At 40.1% G+C, this 16649-nt stretch overlaps 1 protein-coding gene across 1 annotated transcript in view; it reads right to left on the bottom strand.

The window, feature by feature from the left end:
* Nucleotides 1-4587: 4587 nt before the first annotated feature.
* zmp:0000001236 (mastermind-like protein 2) overlaps nucleotides 4588-16649 on the bottom strand; it is a 56401-nt gene continuing 44339 nt past the window's right edge. The window contains exons 3-5 of the mRNA XM_061719786.1: nucleotides 6878-7060; nucleotides 6107-6215; nucleotides 4588-6021 (exon numbers count right to left, since the gene is read on the bottom strand). Coding sequence (XP_061575770.1) covers nucleotides 5174-6021; nucleotides 6107-6215; nucleotides 6878-7060 — 1140 coding nt within the window. The 3' untranslated portion in view covers nucleotides 4588-5173. The remainder of the gene's footprint in view (nucleotides 6022-6106; nucleotides 6216-6877; nucleotides 7061-16649) is intronic.

Genomic DNA, 16649 nt, shown 5'->3' with positions numbered 1-16649 from the left:
GTGGGGTGTTTTTTTTTGGGGGGGGGTGGGCTGGGGACCGACCACATCGCTGCTTGGCTGTGCCAGCAAATCTAAGTTAAAACCTTTTGATAGATCAAGTGCCTTCAGTTGTATTTTTTAAGCCGCGAGCAAAGCAAACAATTACCCAGTTTCAGTTCAGGCTGCGATCATAACCGCCAGCCACGTATTCCTCTGATGCTCAGTTATCACAATTGTATTTTATTTTATAAACAATAAGGTGATTTGGGGATTTTTTTTTTTTTGTTTTTTTTTTAATTAAATTTTTTTTTAAACCCTAGCTTCTTTGTATCTCAGTCTTATCCATGCCTAACTCACCATGTGTTTGACCTTTTTCATATTATCTTTAGTTTATCACATATGTAGCTTAGATCAAATGGCATTTTGCTTGTATTTTACTTTCATAGACGAGTTTAAACCTTTTTAACAGGGTCAACTTTTCTCGCAGCAATGTCACTAAAAGCTTCAGTCTGCCAGAACATAGATTTTACCGATTTATTTAGTTTTTGGTGTATTTTTCATTGATCACAAGCAGCTTTTACCATCTCTGCTGAACATTAACCAAAAAAGGAGGATCTCTCGGCTCAGCAGAAACTAGAGGCCTTCGATCAATCTTTACGACAAGCTTGATCCAGAACACGCGAGTTAGCGTTGGAGACGTCTCCCTGCAGAGGGAGCTGTAGCCTCTGTGCGATGCTGTGTCGGGTGGTTTTTTTAAAAAAAGTGAGGTTTTTAAGACTGTAGTTTGGACGAGATTAAGCAGGTTGTCAAGGGTAGCGACAAGGGTCCGGGGTTTGACTAACGGCTGAGAGTTTAACACGTTTTTAGTTTTTTTTCTTTTCCTTTTCTTCTGGAAAATTTTCAGAAACAATCAGACACGAGTCAGGAATTATTGTGGCATATTCCAAAGATGTTTTCTTGTCATGACACTCATGAACTCACACAGTTTTTACTTCCATCTTCAGAGTCCAGAAAGCGTGTGATTTGTTAATCAGCCTCCGTATGAACAAACTTTATAAGCTAATGAGATGATTTATGTATGTTTTTAAGTGTCTAATGGAAACGTCTGAATAGTTCTAGCTGAGATGTTTTATTTCTCCTCCATTTTTTTTTTAATTTTTTTTTTAGATGGTTATTTTGAGTGACTAACCCTTTTCATTTTTTTTTTTCTTTTTTTTTTTAAGATGAGGTTTTGCAAACAGAGAAGCAAGCGATTCTCCCATAAGCACTCGCATGTTTACATACTTTGGGGAAACTGCTACAGCCGCAGTGGAGACGACACACTGAAAACACTCTCAAAGTCGTGTTATGTTGATGTTTACACAATGACTACATCTGTGCATTACTGCAGTAACCTTTGAATAATCAGCCTGCTGTGCATGCCCTTGGTTTTTAGGCCTTGCAAGATGTCACACTGATTCTGTTGCCAACGAAATAGTAAACTGGTAGCATTAACTCGATGGAACACTACGCATATATACATGTATGTAAGTTAGAATAGAGGACATGAACAATTTTTCTTTAATTCTGTGTGAAAAACATTTTTTTTTTAACTGATCATGAAATCATACATTGATAAAGGATTGAAAAGATGAACAGTGTTGGTGAGAACAATGCAACTAAAGTAAGTGGTACACCACTGTGCTTGTATTGCACGGCTAGAGTTTTCATTTTAATACAATGATGCATTTTGTCACAAAACTGATTTTTATTCTTACATAGCGTGTAATTGTCAGAGCATTATCACCTGTTGACTCATTGTAGCAGTAGAACTAATCAGAAGTTAAAGGATTTTGTATTTAGAGTTTTTCTAAATGCACATGAAATGAATTTATATTCAGTAATGTGTTCATTTTTGATAGATATGTGCATGTGTTTTAGAACAATAAATTCTGTTACATTATATCTTTCTTCATATGATACTTTTAAATTGGCCTCAAATAAAGTATATACTTTGTGGTAATAGTTTTACTTGTGTTTTTTCAAGGATTAAAAAAATGTTTTTTTATTATGTAGAATTGATGTTATTTTCTCACATACTGCAAATTATAGTGTCACACGAGTACATATTTCCATTTATTTATGTATTTGTGTGTGTGTGTGTGTGTGTGTGTGTGTGTGTGTGTGTGTGTGTGTGTGTGTGTGTGTGTGTGTGTGTGTGTGTGTGTGTGTGTGTGTGTGTGTGTGTGTGTGTGTGTGTGTGTGTGTGTGTGTGTGTGTGTGTGTGTGTGTGTGTGTGTGTGTGTGTGTGTGTGTGTGTGTGTAAAACCCTAACCCTAAAAATAATAAAGGGAACACAAAATCCCAGATCTGAATGAATTAAATATTAATAAAATATTTTTTTCTTTACATTGTTGAATGTGCTGAAAACAAAATCACACAAAAATGATCAATGGAAATCAAATTTAGGTCTGATTTGGAGTCATACTCAAAATGAAAGTGGAAAAACACTACAGGCAGTTTGTTGTAATGTCCTTCAAACCCATCAAAATAAGGCTCAGTTGTGTGTGTGTCCTCCAAATATCTGTGCAAATAGGGTGTGATTGACTTGAGTTCCACTGTGTTGTTTAAGTGTTCCCTTTATTGTTTTTGAGCAGTAAATATACACATGTATATCCTATACGTATATAAATATGGACATTTCTTTTCTCCAACATATTTTTTTTTAATCCACGCGCCAGTTCCTCCTTATGGCCACCAGATGGCACTATACAGTTCATATCTTGAATACCGTCACCCTTCTTTGTGTGTATATGTACTAACGCAGGCTATATCTTGTATGTCAAAACACTGATATAAAAAGGTTTCCATTGCTTTTTTCTCCTTAGTAAGGCTTTTTTTCGTGGAAGAAAATCGGACAAGGGGTGGCGTTTGTGTGGTGTCTCTCCTCCTGCACGGAGCGTTCAGAGAAAAGAACAGTGTTCCTACTGTGAAACATGGACGAGGCTCGCTGATGTTCCGGGAAACGCTTCGCTGCTCCTGGCAGAGGTTGCCTTGAATCTGTGCAGGGTACAATTAAATCCCGAGACCATCAAGGCATGCTGGAGGGAAATGTGCTGCCCTGTACGAGAACGCTTGGTCTCAGTTGTTAGTCATGGATCCTCCAATAGGGTAATGATCCAAAACACACAGCTAAAAAAAACCCAAGAACAAGGCTCTGGACTATTCTGAAGTGTCCTATCAGCCAAATCTTATTGGACATCCCAGGAAAGAAACCAAACCGAGCATGCAGTGTGGAGAAGGAACCCTTCAAACCTGAGAGTCTGAGTTACACAAGTCACTTGACTGCATTGATTGGCTCTCAAGGTTGCGCAATGCAATATTAAGTGAAGAGTCCCATCAGTTTTGCGCAGGTCAGTTTTATCATTTAGATTTTTTTTCTTAAGTAAGAAATGTCTGATTTAATTTATTTGGTTTCTTTTGTCAATTTAATTCACTGACCATTTCTTCCTTTAATGGAAGGGTGCAGGCTAATTTGTCCATGCATCTTATGTGTTACAACCAAAAATGTAATAACGGCCAATAACGTAATAACTGCCAATAATGTAATAATTTTGGCCATTTCAAATGGAATAAAGCCAATAGTGTAATAATGTGCCAATAATGTAATAAAACTTTTGAGTCAATAACGTAATAACCTTTTGCCGATAATGTAATAAGGCATTACATTATGAAAGTTTTTTTTAATACCAGGCCAATAACGTAATAACCAGCCAATAATGTAATGCCTTATTACATTATCTGCAAAAAGTTATTACGTTATTGGCTCAAAAGTTTTATTACATTATTGGCACATTATTACACTATTGGCTTTATTACATTTGAAATGGCCAAAATTATTACATTATTGGCAGTTATTACGTTATTGGCCGTTATTACGTTTTTGGTTGTAACAACATGTATCTTATGTGCAGCATCACGCCTCAAAACAAGGACCTCCCCAATCTTTCTCCAGCTGGAACCAGTAAGAAAAATCCTCATCGCCTATAAAATGTCTCCTCATCAACAGACCGTTTGCAGATTTCCTAACGTTGTTAAAAAGATATTGTTAGAAGTTAGTCAAAAGATTTGAACTCTGAGACAACTTTGCCAGCGGTGCAAGTTGGGGCCGGTTTTAATCCCTCTGCGAAAGAAAGATGCGGCCAGTATGATTCACACTTCTCTTACCTTTGTTCATGAATAGTGACTGGATATTCATCGCACAGCTTTGTCATGTTTCTATAAAAAAAATATATCCTGAAACATGAAAGGGCCAATTCAGAAAATCTCAGTTAAAGAGAATTGCACTCAGAGGCTTCTTAAAGAAATTTATCAGGTAAAAATCTGCAATTCAGAATAAAGTTTTATGTTTTTGATGGTTTTAATTAACTGAGAGACTTATAAAATGTTTAAAAAACACAGTGAAATTAAGGTACTTTACGTATGGGTATGTAGTCTTTTGGTTTGTATCTTCTAAGTTTCAGGAAACTACTGGTATGATTAACTACAACACGGTACATGTGGTTTTCTTTTACAATATTTTAGTAAAACTTTATTTATGCCTTGTGAAGAAAACAAAATTCCCACTTTATTCAAATAATTTTTATTAATTACACGTATTATAATGTCTAATTGCTATCCCAAATATTATTAAATATCACATGAGAAAAAATAATGGTTACATTTTTCAAACTGCATTGAAAACTACCACAGATGAAAACATTGAAACACTCAGGAGGAAACATCTACTGAAGCGAGAGTCTGTGTGTGTGTGTGTGTGTGTGGTGACAATACTTCAGAAGATATTTACCACGCCATGCTCAACTGTGCATGAAGATTTAGAAACTTAAAGCGACTTTAAAAGCAGCACAGCAATGTTTTGTTTTCACAGTGTGAATTTGGTTTGAAACCCTAAAACGACGGCACCGAAGCATGAAATAAAACCCACAAAAACAGTGACTGCAAAGGAAAAGGCAGTTTCTTGGTTTACAAACCATGAACAAATATGCAGAGTTGTGACAATGAAACGCGGCATTCTTTTCACAGTAAATACGATACAAAACAGTTCAGTATACTTGGATAATGAAGGAGTTTATAAAATGTCTATTTTGACAAACGTCATCCCTTTCACCTAGCGTAAATGGCCTTGATAATTTAAGATGCGGATTCATCGAATTCACGAGTGGCTGCCCAGGATCTCGTCCAGATTTATGTCTTTCATCCAGTCGTCGTTCCCGGATCCGGACTTGAGCAGCGAGTCAATGAAGTCCGAGTCTGCGTTGATTCCCGGGACGGTGTTGTCCCCCTCGGGGAGGAAGTCGAAGGTGAGCCGGGTGGGCCTGTTGTTCTGGTAACTGCTGGAGGTGGGACTGGCGTCGGGGAACTTCCCCGCCGGGACTCGCTGCTCAGGAGACGCCTGGCTCAGGCTCCCCACCGGCGACGGGGAGCCCATCATGGCCTGGTTGGACCTCGGGCCTGCATCTCTAATCCCAGCGCTCAGCGGGAGCCTCCCGATGTCCGGCGCCACCTGGTTAGGGGGCCCGACGTGCCTCTGCTGGTACGGGTGGCTCGGCATGTCCTGCACGCCCTGCGACTGCAGCGCGTTGGGGAGACGCCTCACGCCGAGTCCAGTTGTCACTTGCTTATTGGCCGAACCCCAGCCAACGCTGGCATTTGTCATGAGTCCTGCGAGAGCCTGCCCCGGCAGCCCGGAGGAATGCAGGTCAGCTGCCGCCCTCTGGTGCTGCTGCACACCTGTCAGATTGTTCATCCCGAAGGACTTCCCTTGCGTGCTGGGCTCCAGGAACCGGGGCTGGCTTTGATTCAGGCCGATACGGCCGTGACTGTTCTGCTGCTGCTGGAACTGGCCGATGCACGGACTCTGGTGGGAGTCCGTTCCCAGACAAAATCTGCGCTCCAGCGACGAAGAGCTCATCTTTGGCGCGGACCCACCGGGGAGGTGACAGGGGAGGGACTGGAGGTTATTCTCAGGACCACTGCTGGGAGAGTGGGAGGAGTTCTGACCTGGAGAGATGCCAAACAAAATGCATTAACACTGGGATGATTGACAAGATTAAAAGAAAAAGAAAAAACAAACATAGTGACGTACCTGTGAAGATGTTTCCTTGCTGAATTCCCGCCATGCTTCTCGTCTGTTTGTAATCAGGCGGAGGTCTTGTAAGATGTCTGCTAAACTGATCATGTGCATTGTCTTTGTCCTAAAGGAAGATATAAAATGACGATGGATTATATGACTTAATTTTATTTTTTATTTATTTTTATTTTATTCTTTATTTCATTCAAAAAAATAAAACAATTCAATACAAATACAAATGTTTTTCAATTGTGAATGAAAAGGGAGCAGAAAGAAGAAGAATCTTATCTGATCTGCCCCTTTTTCCAAGAAATAACTTCACAAATAACATAAATTAAAAATTAAAAAAAACAACAACAACTAAGTGAAATAAAAAACTAAAAAACTAAATAAAATTACCGCTGTCTATGGGTATGTCAATCAAACTTAAACTAACATATTTCATTATATTTACTTAACATACAGGCTTTAATTGTTCTTTTGAATGTAATGTTTGATTTGGATTCTTTGTTTTCTTTATTCAGATTGTTCCATAAACTGATTCCTTTCACAGAAACACAACGTTCCATCAATTTAGTCCTGCATCTTGGTTTTTAAAAAATCCCTGTTCCTTTTAAGTTATACTTGCTTTCTCTTTTTTCAAATCTTTTCTGAATGTTGATTGGTAAAGTTTTTTTATGAGCTTTAAACATAATTTGCAGAACTAGTCTACTAGTTCATGAAATTTCAACAATTTTAACGTTATCACTTTGAACGGCGTTCAGGGTGTGAACTTCCTGAGCGTACCGTGTTGCTGATGGCGTGCTGCTGCTGCTGCTGCTGCTGCTGCTGGTTGAGCTGCCTCTGGATGGCCAGGTGTTTGGCGGGACCTTTCTGCTGGCTGGCGGGCGCTGAGGGTCGCAGCTGCGACTGCGCTGACATGACTCCCGCGTTTCCATTGGAGGACAGCCTCGGCCCGTTAGGAACACCCTTTGAAGGAGAAAAACAGCATGTTCTTACATCAGTGTCAGCTCTTTTACATTTTATTTTAACGACTTCATTTTCCTCATCTTTGCTAAGAGCCATGAAAAGTTATCATGGAAGAGAAGAAATAAAAATGCAATTACGTAGGTTGGCCACTAGAGGGCAAAACACCACTAGTCATCACCTATCTGTGTCAAAGATGCTATTCAGCCTCCAGAAATGTGGTCAAGGCTACTCCCTCTGCAGATGAAAAAGGGAGACTTGAAGAAAGGCTTTTTTTGGAAGGGGGGGAGAGCGAGTTGTCCTCAAGGCCTGCCTCTCCCTTGATAATTGTGCCTAAAGAGAGTGGAAAGAATCCCTGAGACAGCAGGAAATGTGTGCCGATGGGAAGTTCAGCGCCAGCACCATGACTACCTACATTTAATAAGCTCTCCTCGACTGATCACTATGTTGTGTTTGGCAAAGAAGCATTCCATCTTCTGGAAACCCCAGTTGGCTCATGACACTGCCGCTGATTAAAATGTAGTCGGTGGCGCTCAAATTTAACTGAGACATCAACACCGGCTCCTTGTTTGAAGTCTTGTCCTCATCGCATGCTTTGCAGATAAGATTTCACGGGTGTCTGAGATGTTACATATCTCGCGCTGCGTGTTGTCTTAATGCCTAATGTCTTTCCGGCAGCAGTGCAAGCACTCCGAGTAAAACTCGTCCTTCACGTAGACTTGAGGACACCCTCGCAATGCTCCGGCTTCTCCCAAGTGCTCGCATTTTTGTCATGAAGGAGCTTCGTTTACTCCCAGTCCAAGTCAACGCAAACATAATACAGCATCACTCATTATGATGACTTAAAATGTTTCGCCAGCATCCGACGGTGCATTTAGGAGAAGCTATTTGAGGACAGACAGTTTTTAAAGCATGCATATCTACAGGAAAGTGATATATATGTGAACAAAACATGTGTGGATCTGAGGGGATGATGATAAATGGACAAAAATTGCGAGATGTAAAGGGGAGGATTAGAGAATAAAGGAGTTTGAAAGTCACCGCAAGTTACAGGTTATTTCATGAAAGCTAATATTTGCCATCTCTCACCCTCACATGAGACCCAACCTGGCCGCGAGGTTACCCAGCGAGCGAAACATCAAAGCAGGTTTCTCCTGTTACGCCTAGAAAGTGGAGCGACTTTGATTCATTGTACCCAGTTAGCGGTTGGAAGACCCGCCGACAATCGCAGGCGAACAAAAGCCCAACGAGGGGCGTCTGAGCGCACACAACTGAGTAATCCCCCTCATCCCGATGTGTCATAGAGCTGTTTTCCATGTTTTCCCCTCACTCTCATTCTTCACAAGCTCGTTGTAAATGAATACCACATGTGGTTGGAGCTCGGCAGAGAGGGAGCAGAGTGATTTAGTCTCCCATCCCGCGGCAGTGCAGGCAGCTGACAGTGTTCCAGGCCCGGCCTCGCCGGCTCTCACACTACACTTCCCCTGTCTGGTCTCAGGATGCTGCCCCCGGGGAGCAGCCTCGGCATCTGGACTTGGCAGCGGATCCCTTTCCCAGGAAACAAGCACTCCCTCCGCAGAACTGCCAGAGTGACCTGGTAAGTTTAAGCTCTGACTGCGGTTCTGCTCTCATCCCCAGTGAAGGAAGTCAGTGGTACCGCACGATGTATCAACAAAAGCCGAGGAGACTTTATTAAAGAGAAGAAACAGAACTCTGCATCTTTAGTTCATTTCTATTCTTTTATCTCTTTGCATCACATGTCTGCACCCAGATTAAAAGCACGGATGGGGTTTTTCTTTTTATGTGACATTTATTGTAACTGCCATTTTCATGCCATTTTTGCAAGGACTGTATGTTGTCAGGTAAAGAGCAAAGTTCTGGTAGTGAAAACAAATGCGGTCCGATGACTCCGTCTCATCTAACGCCAGTCAGTATCAGTTCCACGCCAGCATTTTATTTCATTTGATTTCCATTGTAAACGTTCGTCACACAGCCATCCGTGCTCAGTGGGCATGTGCGCCGCCGCAAAACACCCCTGGAAACAACCTTTGCTGCGGATCGTTTCTGTAATACCTCATAATGCCTTTTACTCCCACACATGTAGCCAGTTGCTTCACTATTAAATCCAGACTTTGTATTCATAATAGCAGAAACAAAAGACAACAAAGTCGGCGGCGCCTACTGTTTCTGCCTCCAAGTTGTTGTTGCACGTTGTGTAGGTACACCTGTGTGATCTCTTTCTGGTGACGGCTGCTGCGTGATGAAGGCTCGGTGAATTGGTGAGTGTGTGTGTGTGTGTGTGTGTTTGGAGAGGGGAGGGGGGTGACGTGACCCAGAAGCAAATCCGTGCAATTATGTCATTGTTTCCAACTGATTCTGGTTTCGTCCACATGACACTGCACCAGCTGCATTTACAAAATGAAACAGGGTCTGCAGCACATCAAAGGGTTTCTGCATTCAAGGGCTGAAATTGCCGGAGAACTGTGACTGCCAGCCGTAACAGAAACAAAAGGTATTAGCGAGGATGTAACCCGCAACCTACCCGTTAACTTTTAACAAAGGGTGAGGCAGATGTTTGAATGCAAAATGTTAAAATATTTCACTATGCATGGCAATAGTTACATTATGACTGTAACTATTGGCAAATCGGGGAAGGATATGTTGTGACACAGACGAGGACAGTGTATCACAGGGCCATCCTTGCTCACTTGCAATGGTTACATTACAGACGTCATTATTGCAATGCCAAGTGTTTTCCTTGAAACAGCACCGCCCTCTAACGACAGCAGTCAAGGTGACGCAGAAAACACGCCACACAAAGGCAGAGATGTGTGTGCATAGGCCTTTTTTTTTGCAGGATTTGTAAGCCTAATCTCCACTCACATCCATTTAGTTGTGCCAAATCTAAATGGATGAAATGAAAGTAGGTCAATAATGCGACAGAAAAGAAGAAAATATAATTTTACTAAACACGAAACTCAAGAGAGTTATCAGTGAAGGAGGGTAGAGAAAATGTGTTTTATCTGGGGTTTCAGTTCTGGAATGATGAGTGGGGGAAAAAAAACCAACTAAAATTAGCGATGAAATGTGTAAGTTCAGTAGGACAGAGGTCAAGAAGCGCATCGTTTCACAGTGACAGTAGCAGAACCACAGAAAGGGCCCCAGCAGAAGAAAAACATAACGCATAGCCTCTACAGTATTTAAGGTCAGCTGTGCGTGGAGATGATCGGGAGGGAGATGCAGATTTGTATGGATGGAGTGTAGTATCTTGGCAGTTTTCTTGGAAATAACAGCCTTCGCGAACCTAAAGCGGCTCTTGAGCCAACTGTCATCACAATGGACCACAGTCCATCCATGAGCGCTGCGCACAGCTGCAGCTATTTAATGGCATTCACGATTAAATAAGATTATACACAGCACTTAATGAGAAACAAAATCAGACATAACTATTGCACACATTTGGTTAAATTACTTCACTTAAATGACTCAAATGGTACATTCTTCTGTTATAAATACCATTTTCTGTATTTTTCACATTTTTTTCTGTCAACACAAAGTTTGTTAATGCTTCAGCATCCTTGCCCCCCTGGACCAAGCCGTACGTAAAGCAGCGTGACGGAGTTTCGGTTTCAATTAAAGGAATTCCTTTCACCACTCCAAGGAATAATTTATAGCACCATCAAATTATCCATGCCGTTTTATTGCAACCATACAAGCTGAGGTTACAACATATCTGCATATGTTTTCATATTATTTACATAATATTAACAGTATTATATAATATTATAATATATATATATATATATATATATATATATATATATATATATATATATATATATATATATCCTACTGGATTTACAACCCATCTGAAACAATTATTTGAAAAAAAAAAGAATAGAATTGATATTCAAATTTTGGATATATCGAATTGGCCGACAAAGTATCGCGATATATTGCCATATCGATATTTTTGCCCGCCTCTAGACAGTGTTGTAAAAGCAAGTGCACCTTCATCCCTGTAGGTGAACCTTCTTAGATAAAGAGTCTACAATAGAAACCCGTTTCACTCTCTCTTGATCGCAGTGCCCTGAAAACATCCCGCAGTTTACCTGGAGGGTGCAATGGATTAAACTAAACCGATTAAATAATCATCTCCACCCTAATGTAGGTAAAAAGATCATTTTTTTCAAGTTTCAGCAAGTATAGTACCGATTAGGAAATGTGGAAATGAAACGATTTATATTTTTTATTGTTTTTTTTTTATTTTTATGTGTAATTATTCTGACTGAAAACAAATATTTACAGCAACTCATGGCACGATCTCCAACCTCAATGTATTAGAGTTCATGGAAAGGGCTCTGATCTGAACTCAACTTACGAATGCTGTAAAGTGACTTGAGAAATGACTTGTGGGATGTCGTGTACCAAAAGATGTACATTTTCACAAGTGACACTGCAAAAAAAAATTGGAGCCTGGCAAAGACATTAGAATTAAAAACAAACAAAGAAAACTAAATAAAACTACCCCGATGCAGACTTTAGTTATGAGGCTGCAGCTCCCCTGACCCCCCGCTCCCAGAGGCGACTGCAAGTCCTGAGACTGAAACAGCTCCCTGTAAATAGACCCCGGTGCTGCTCTAAAGGGGATGATGACATTTTTTTGTTTGTGACCTCGAAGTTACACGGTCTCACAGTGGTGGGTATGAGTTTTGGGGAAATTAATTCAGCGTCTGTTAATGAATCCACCAGCAGCTTTGAACAAAAGCAAAAAAAAACAAAAAAAAATATATTTCACCGTTTTAAAAACAGGTTTGCAGCTCCAGTCGTTGGGAAGGAGCCCACTGCTCGTAGCAAGTGTTACACGGGGGATCAAGGGATTCTTTGAGGACCCTTATTTCTCCTGCATTACTAATTCAGTTCGCTGTGGGGAAGAGACTTTGCTCTTTTTTTCTTCTCCCTGAGCCATCCCTTCCTCATTAGCTGGAATTTTAACCCCGTCCCTGCTGACTGAAAAAATACAAACACCGTTGTCTGCATTTTTCTTTTTTTTTTCTACACACATGATCTTAAATAAAAAAAGGTAGCTGCTGTGTCCTTTAAATAACTTTTACACCATCGCACCCCGAGCATCGTGTGTGTATATAACATTTGCTCAAAACCAAAATGCTCATTAAAATTCAAGGTCACTTAGAAACTCGTCTCAAACCTTTGCTCTTCAGGAGCTAAACCGCAAGACCGTGTCCTCAGCAGTTTAACGATTCGAGGTGAGTGAAATCCAGAAGATCATCTGGATTTCTTTGCTTTTGTAAGTTTTGTAAGTTTGCTTGTTTAAATCAATTTATCAAAATCTACTGAAGTCATTGTAATTATTTGATATCTGGGCCGCCTCTTTATCTTTCCTCTACTAACATGCCACCATCTGTTAATTTACCTTTAAACATCATAGGCCTACAACATTTAAAGAACCAGAAAGATTTTGTCTACTTATGAACAGGGATGGGAATTGATAAGATTTCTACGATTCCAATTCCATTTTTGATTCTGCTTGCCGATTCGGTTTTTTTATCGATTCTCATTTGGAAAAAAAGGACAACAATTTATATTGGCGGCAAATGGCGTTAATATGAGAGGCAGTGTTCGTTAGTTAATTAGTTACCTGCAGTATTATTAAGCCAAAGACATGCTAACGTTGCTGCTGCTGCTGCTGGATTGAGAATTACTGATGTTGGTCCGGAGTGGATTGAAAACACGACATTCACTGATTGTTATTCCATGCTGTGTGTGCAAATGATTTTGTATTTGGTAGTATTTCCTCCCTTTGACGAAATATTCACTTTAAAAGTATTGCAAGTTGCCCTTTTGTCATCTTTTTTACTGAAATGTAACCGGACTTTCGAGTGTCTGTATCGTTTGGGCTCCATGTTTACTATTGACTGTGGGCTTAAACATGTTGCTTAGCAATGTGTGTAAGCTGATTACGTCATTCATGCCAATCGTTTGCAAATTTCAAGGAATTGAAACACTGGGAACCGGTTCTGAACAAGAACCCGCTCTTGATTCCCATCCCGACGTATGAAGCTGTTTAATGTCATTTATATTAACTAATACTCATGCATATACTACCAAAGTTACTACTTCCACTCCTGATCAGCTCCATCGATGCGTTATGTTTGTAGCCAACAAAAGTATTTGGAAATGTTTTTATTTTTCAGTCTCGAATATGAACGAAAAAAACCTGATAAAGAACATTTTAAAGGGATTTTTTAAAACAACAAATATCGCTCAACGATATGATATTTTGGTGCTACATATGAAAGAGATCATTTTAATTAGTTGCACTTTCATTAGGACTACATGTCTTACTCCTTATATGGTGCAGAATTCAAATGGTTTGGGTGTAAAACTGACCCATTTAATCTACGTGCAGTGATTGATTGTTTGTCATCCCACCTTGTTTACTTCAGTGTTTGTGAAACTCGCTCCCTCCTCCCGCCCTTCCCCAGTCACTAAAGCACTTCCCTTGATCTGCAGAGTTTACGAGAGCTCTCTTGTGCGGTTCACATTATCATTTCACACAAAGAGAGCTACAGATACTGTTGGTTGCAAGAAAAAAAAAATGAAAGAAGGGACGGTCTAAATCTCCCCAATCATAACAAATCAGTATTTCAACCTCCGGCACCAGGCTAAGCAGATTACTGTCATTTTCCACCACTTGTCCCTTGTAGCGAACAACCTCCAATTAGCAAATCCTGCTGTGCATATCTGTGCCCTGACAGGGAGCCACCATGACAAGCAGAGAAATTATAAGTCCTGCATGTTAATTTACCGTGCTCTGGCAATCTGTGTCATCGTCAAAACACTTTCAGGGGAAATGCATCCTGAAGGGGGCTGACAACAGCAACATTAACACGAACAATGCAGTCCTCCAACAAAAGGTGTTGCATTATTGCTTTACTTCAACACATTTTTAAATCCCGGTGTGTCACATATTGACACTTGGGCAGCAGCTCTGCACATCGGTCTTTAACCCACTGGGTACGGCTTTTACCATCACTTTCTGACGCAATGAGAACTAGTAGGGATGGGCGATATTTTACCGTTCACGATAAACCGTCAAAAAAATTCCCCACGATAAAAATTTCTCATCTCGCGGTAAAAACGATAAATTCCCGTTGATGACGTTTTGGGGTTAAGTTGATTTATGGTTCTGTGTTAAATCCACGCAGAAGGAAGGAAGGAAGGAAGGAAGGAAGGAAGGAAGGAAGGAAGGAAGGAAGGAAGGAAGGAAGGAAGGAAGGAAGGAAGGAAGGAAGGAAGGAAGGAAGGAAGGAAGGAAGGAAGGAAGGAAGGAAGGAAGAATTAAATGAGCCTGAAAAAAAGAATGAAATGAGCCTGAAAAAAGAATGAAAGAAAGAAATGAGGCAAAAAGAAAGAAAGAAAGAAATGAGCCAAAAAGAAAGAAAGAAAGAAAGAAAGAAAGAAAGAAAGAAAGAAAGAAAGAAAGAAAGAAAGAAAGAAAGAAAGAAAGAAAGAAAGAAAGAAAGAAAGAAAGAAAGAAAGAAAGAAAGAAAGAAAGAAAGAAGGATCATTTCCCGTTGATTACGTTTTTATGTAACAAACATGGCGGATCTGAGAGCGAGATAAATTTATAGTTAATAAGGTGGAGTTGAATTGGTATTTTTTTTATTGTCGTTTTAATCGGGATAAATGCCAGAAATTATCGTGATACATTTTTTAGTCCATACCGCCCATCCCTACTCAGCAGCTGCCAACGGCACCATCGGTGCCAACAGGAAGACATTGGTCCGTAGTGCAGGATTATCAACAAAAATAGTTTTATTTGATATATATATATATATATATATATATATATATATATATATATATATATATATATATATATATATATATATTACTAAATGTATTGTTTTCATTCAAATATAATCAGGGGCGTTTGGCTCGAATTAGCTTATATCATCATGGCATTATCTGTGTTAAATTCTGTCTTCTACGTAGTAATAAACATTTCAATAAAAAACCCAGCGGCTCCGCGGGGATAATTGACCCTTTCTTAGCCTTCTGATTGGTCCCTGACTGACCAATCAGAAAAATAATTCTCCGACTATCCGGTTGGACAACACACCCGTGTGTCTCGTTCGCATCAATGGAAAAATCCTAGTTGTTACTTGCCGAAATCCGATCCGTAATGCCAAAACATAAGTCGGCTCGGCAGCAGGCTACAACGTATAGCTACAACCGCTAACGCGTTTATTTATTTATCTTAAAATGGTTACGCAGTGTGCTCGGGGCACTTGTAAAAGTGACACCTGCTACCCAGAGGGAACCACAGGAATACATCTCATCCCAAAACCAACAGTAAATTACGAAAAATGTCTGCGTTGGATAAAGCTATGTGGACGGCCAGACTCGCAGTTCAACCCTTCCACCATGCTGTCACTTAAAGGAGCATGAGGCAGGATTGAGGCAGGATTTATGAAAAAAATTTGTATACATTTTAAGTTTTCTAGTAATAATGTCAGATGAAGCGTTCCAAACCCAAAAGAATGAGCCCTCTAGTGTATCTCTCCTTTGCCTTGAACAGGCTGTGTGCTGCAAAATGTGCTGCAATTCGGTCCCGAATTTCCCGCGCTGGGCTGTGGATGTGACGTCACATGACGCTGCATGCACGTTCTCCCCGTTCTCCCGTGCCGGCTTCACTGTTGGCTGCAGTACCCCCGACGGCCGTCGTGGCACTAATGACTCTCATTTCTTATTCTTGCCTCAAGCTCCTTTAAACCAATCAAAATATCTCGTTTTTGCCGAAAACCTCAGTTTTTTAAACTCACTACACGGTACCTGAAGTGTTCTTTTTTATTTATATCTAGTTGCTGTTGATTTTCTTTGGTCCAATAATTGGAAATAAAGTGATGTAAAACCCCGTTTTTACAATGGAAGTGACAGGAGAGATGACAGTTTTGTCCGACCTGGCAACGGGGGCGGGACTTGACAAAGGGTCAATTGCGCACTTTAAATACATGCTATCGAAGCAGAAGTACCAGGTGCTTAGGGCTGGGCGATATATCAAGATTTTAATATATATCGATATATTTACAAACGCGATATGGTACGAGACAATATCGTTTATATCGATTTTAAAAAAAAAACATTTTTTTTAATTTTTTTTTTTTTTATGATTTTGATATAGCTTATTTTCATTGACTTGAATGTTTTATTTGAGATTTGCACAAATGTTTTGTTATTTGCACAACTGTCAACCTCAGTGGAAAAGTCTGCCTGTTACTGTCTACATTGTATTAATTGCACAGTGTACAGGAATTGAAACACTGGGAACCGGTTCTGAACAAGAACCGGCTCTTGATTCCCATCCCTACGTATGAAGCTGTTTAATGTCATTTATACTAATTAATACTCATGCATATACTACCAAAGTTACCTATTCCACTCCTGATCAGCTCCATCGATGCGTTATGTCTTCATTTGTAGCCAAGAAAAGTATTTGGACATGTTTTTATTTTTCAGCCACGAATATGAACGAAAAAAACCTGATAAAGAAACATTTTAAAGGGAT

Source organism: Cololabis saira, chromosome 4, assembly GCF_033807715.1.
Source record: "Cololabis saira isolate AMF1-May2022 chromosome 4, fColSai1.1, whole genome shotgun sequence".
Lineage (NCBI taxonomy): Eukaryota > Metazoa > Chordata > Actinopteri > Beloniformes > Belonidae > Cololabis > Cololabis saira.
The sequence above is the reverse complement of the archived record's forward strand: the minus strand, read 5'-3'. Positions and strand labels throughout refer to the sequence as shown.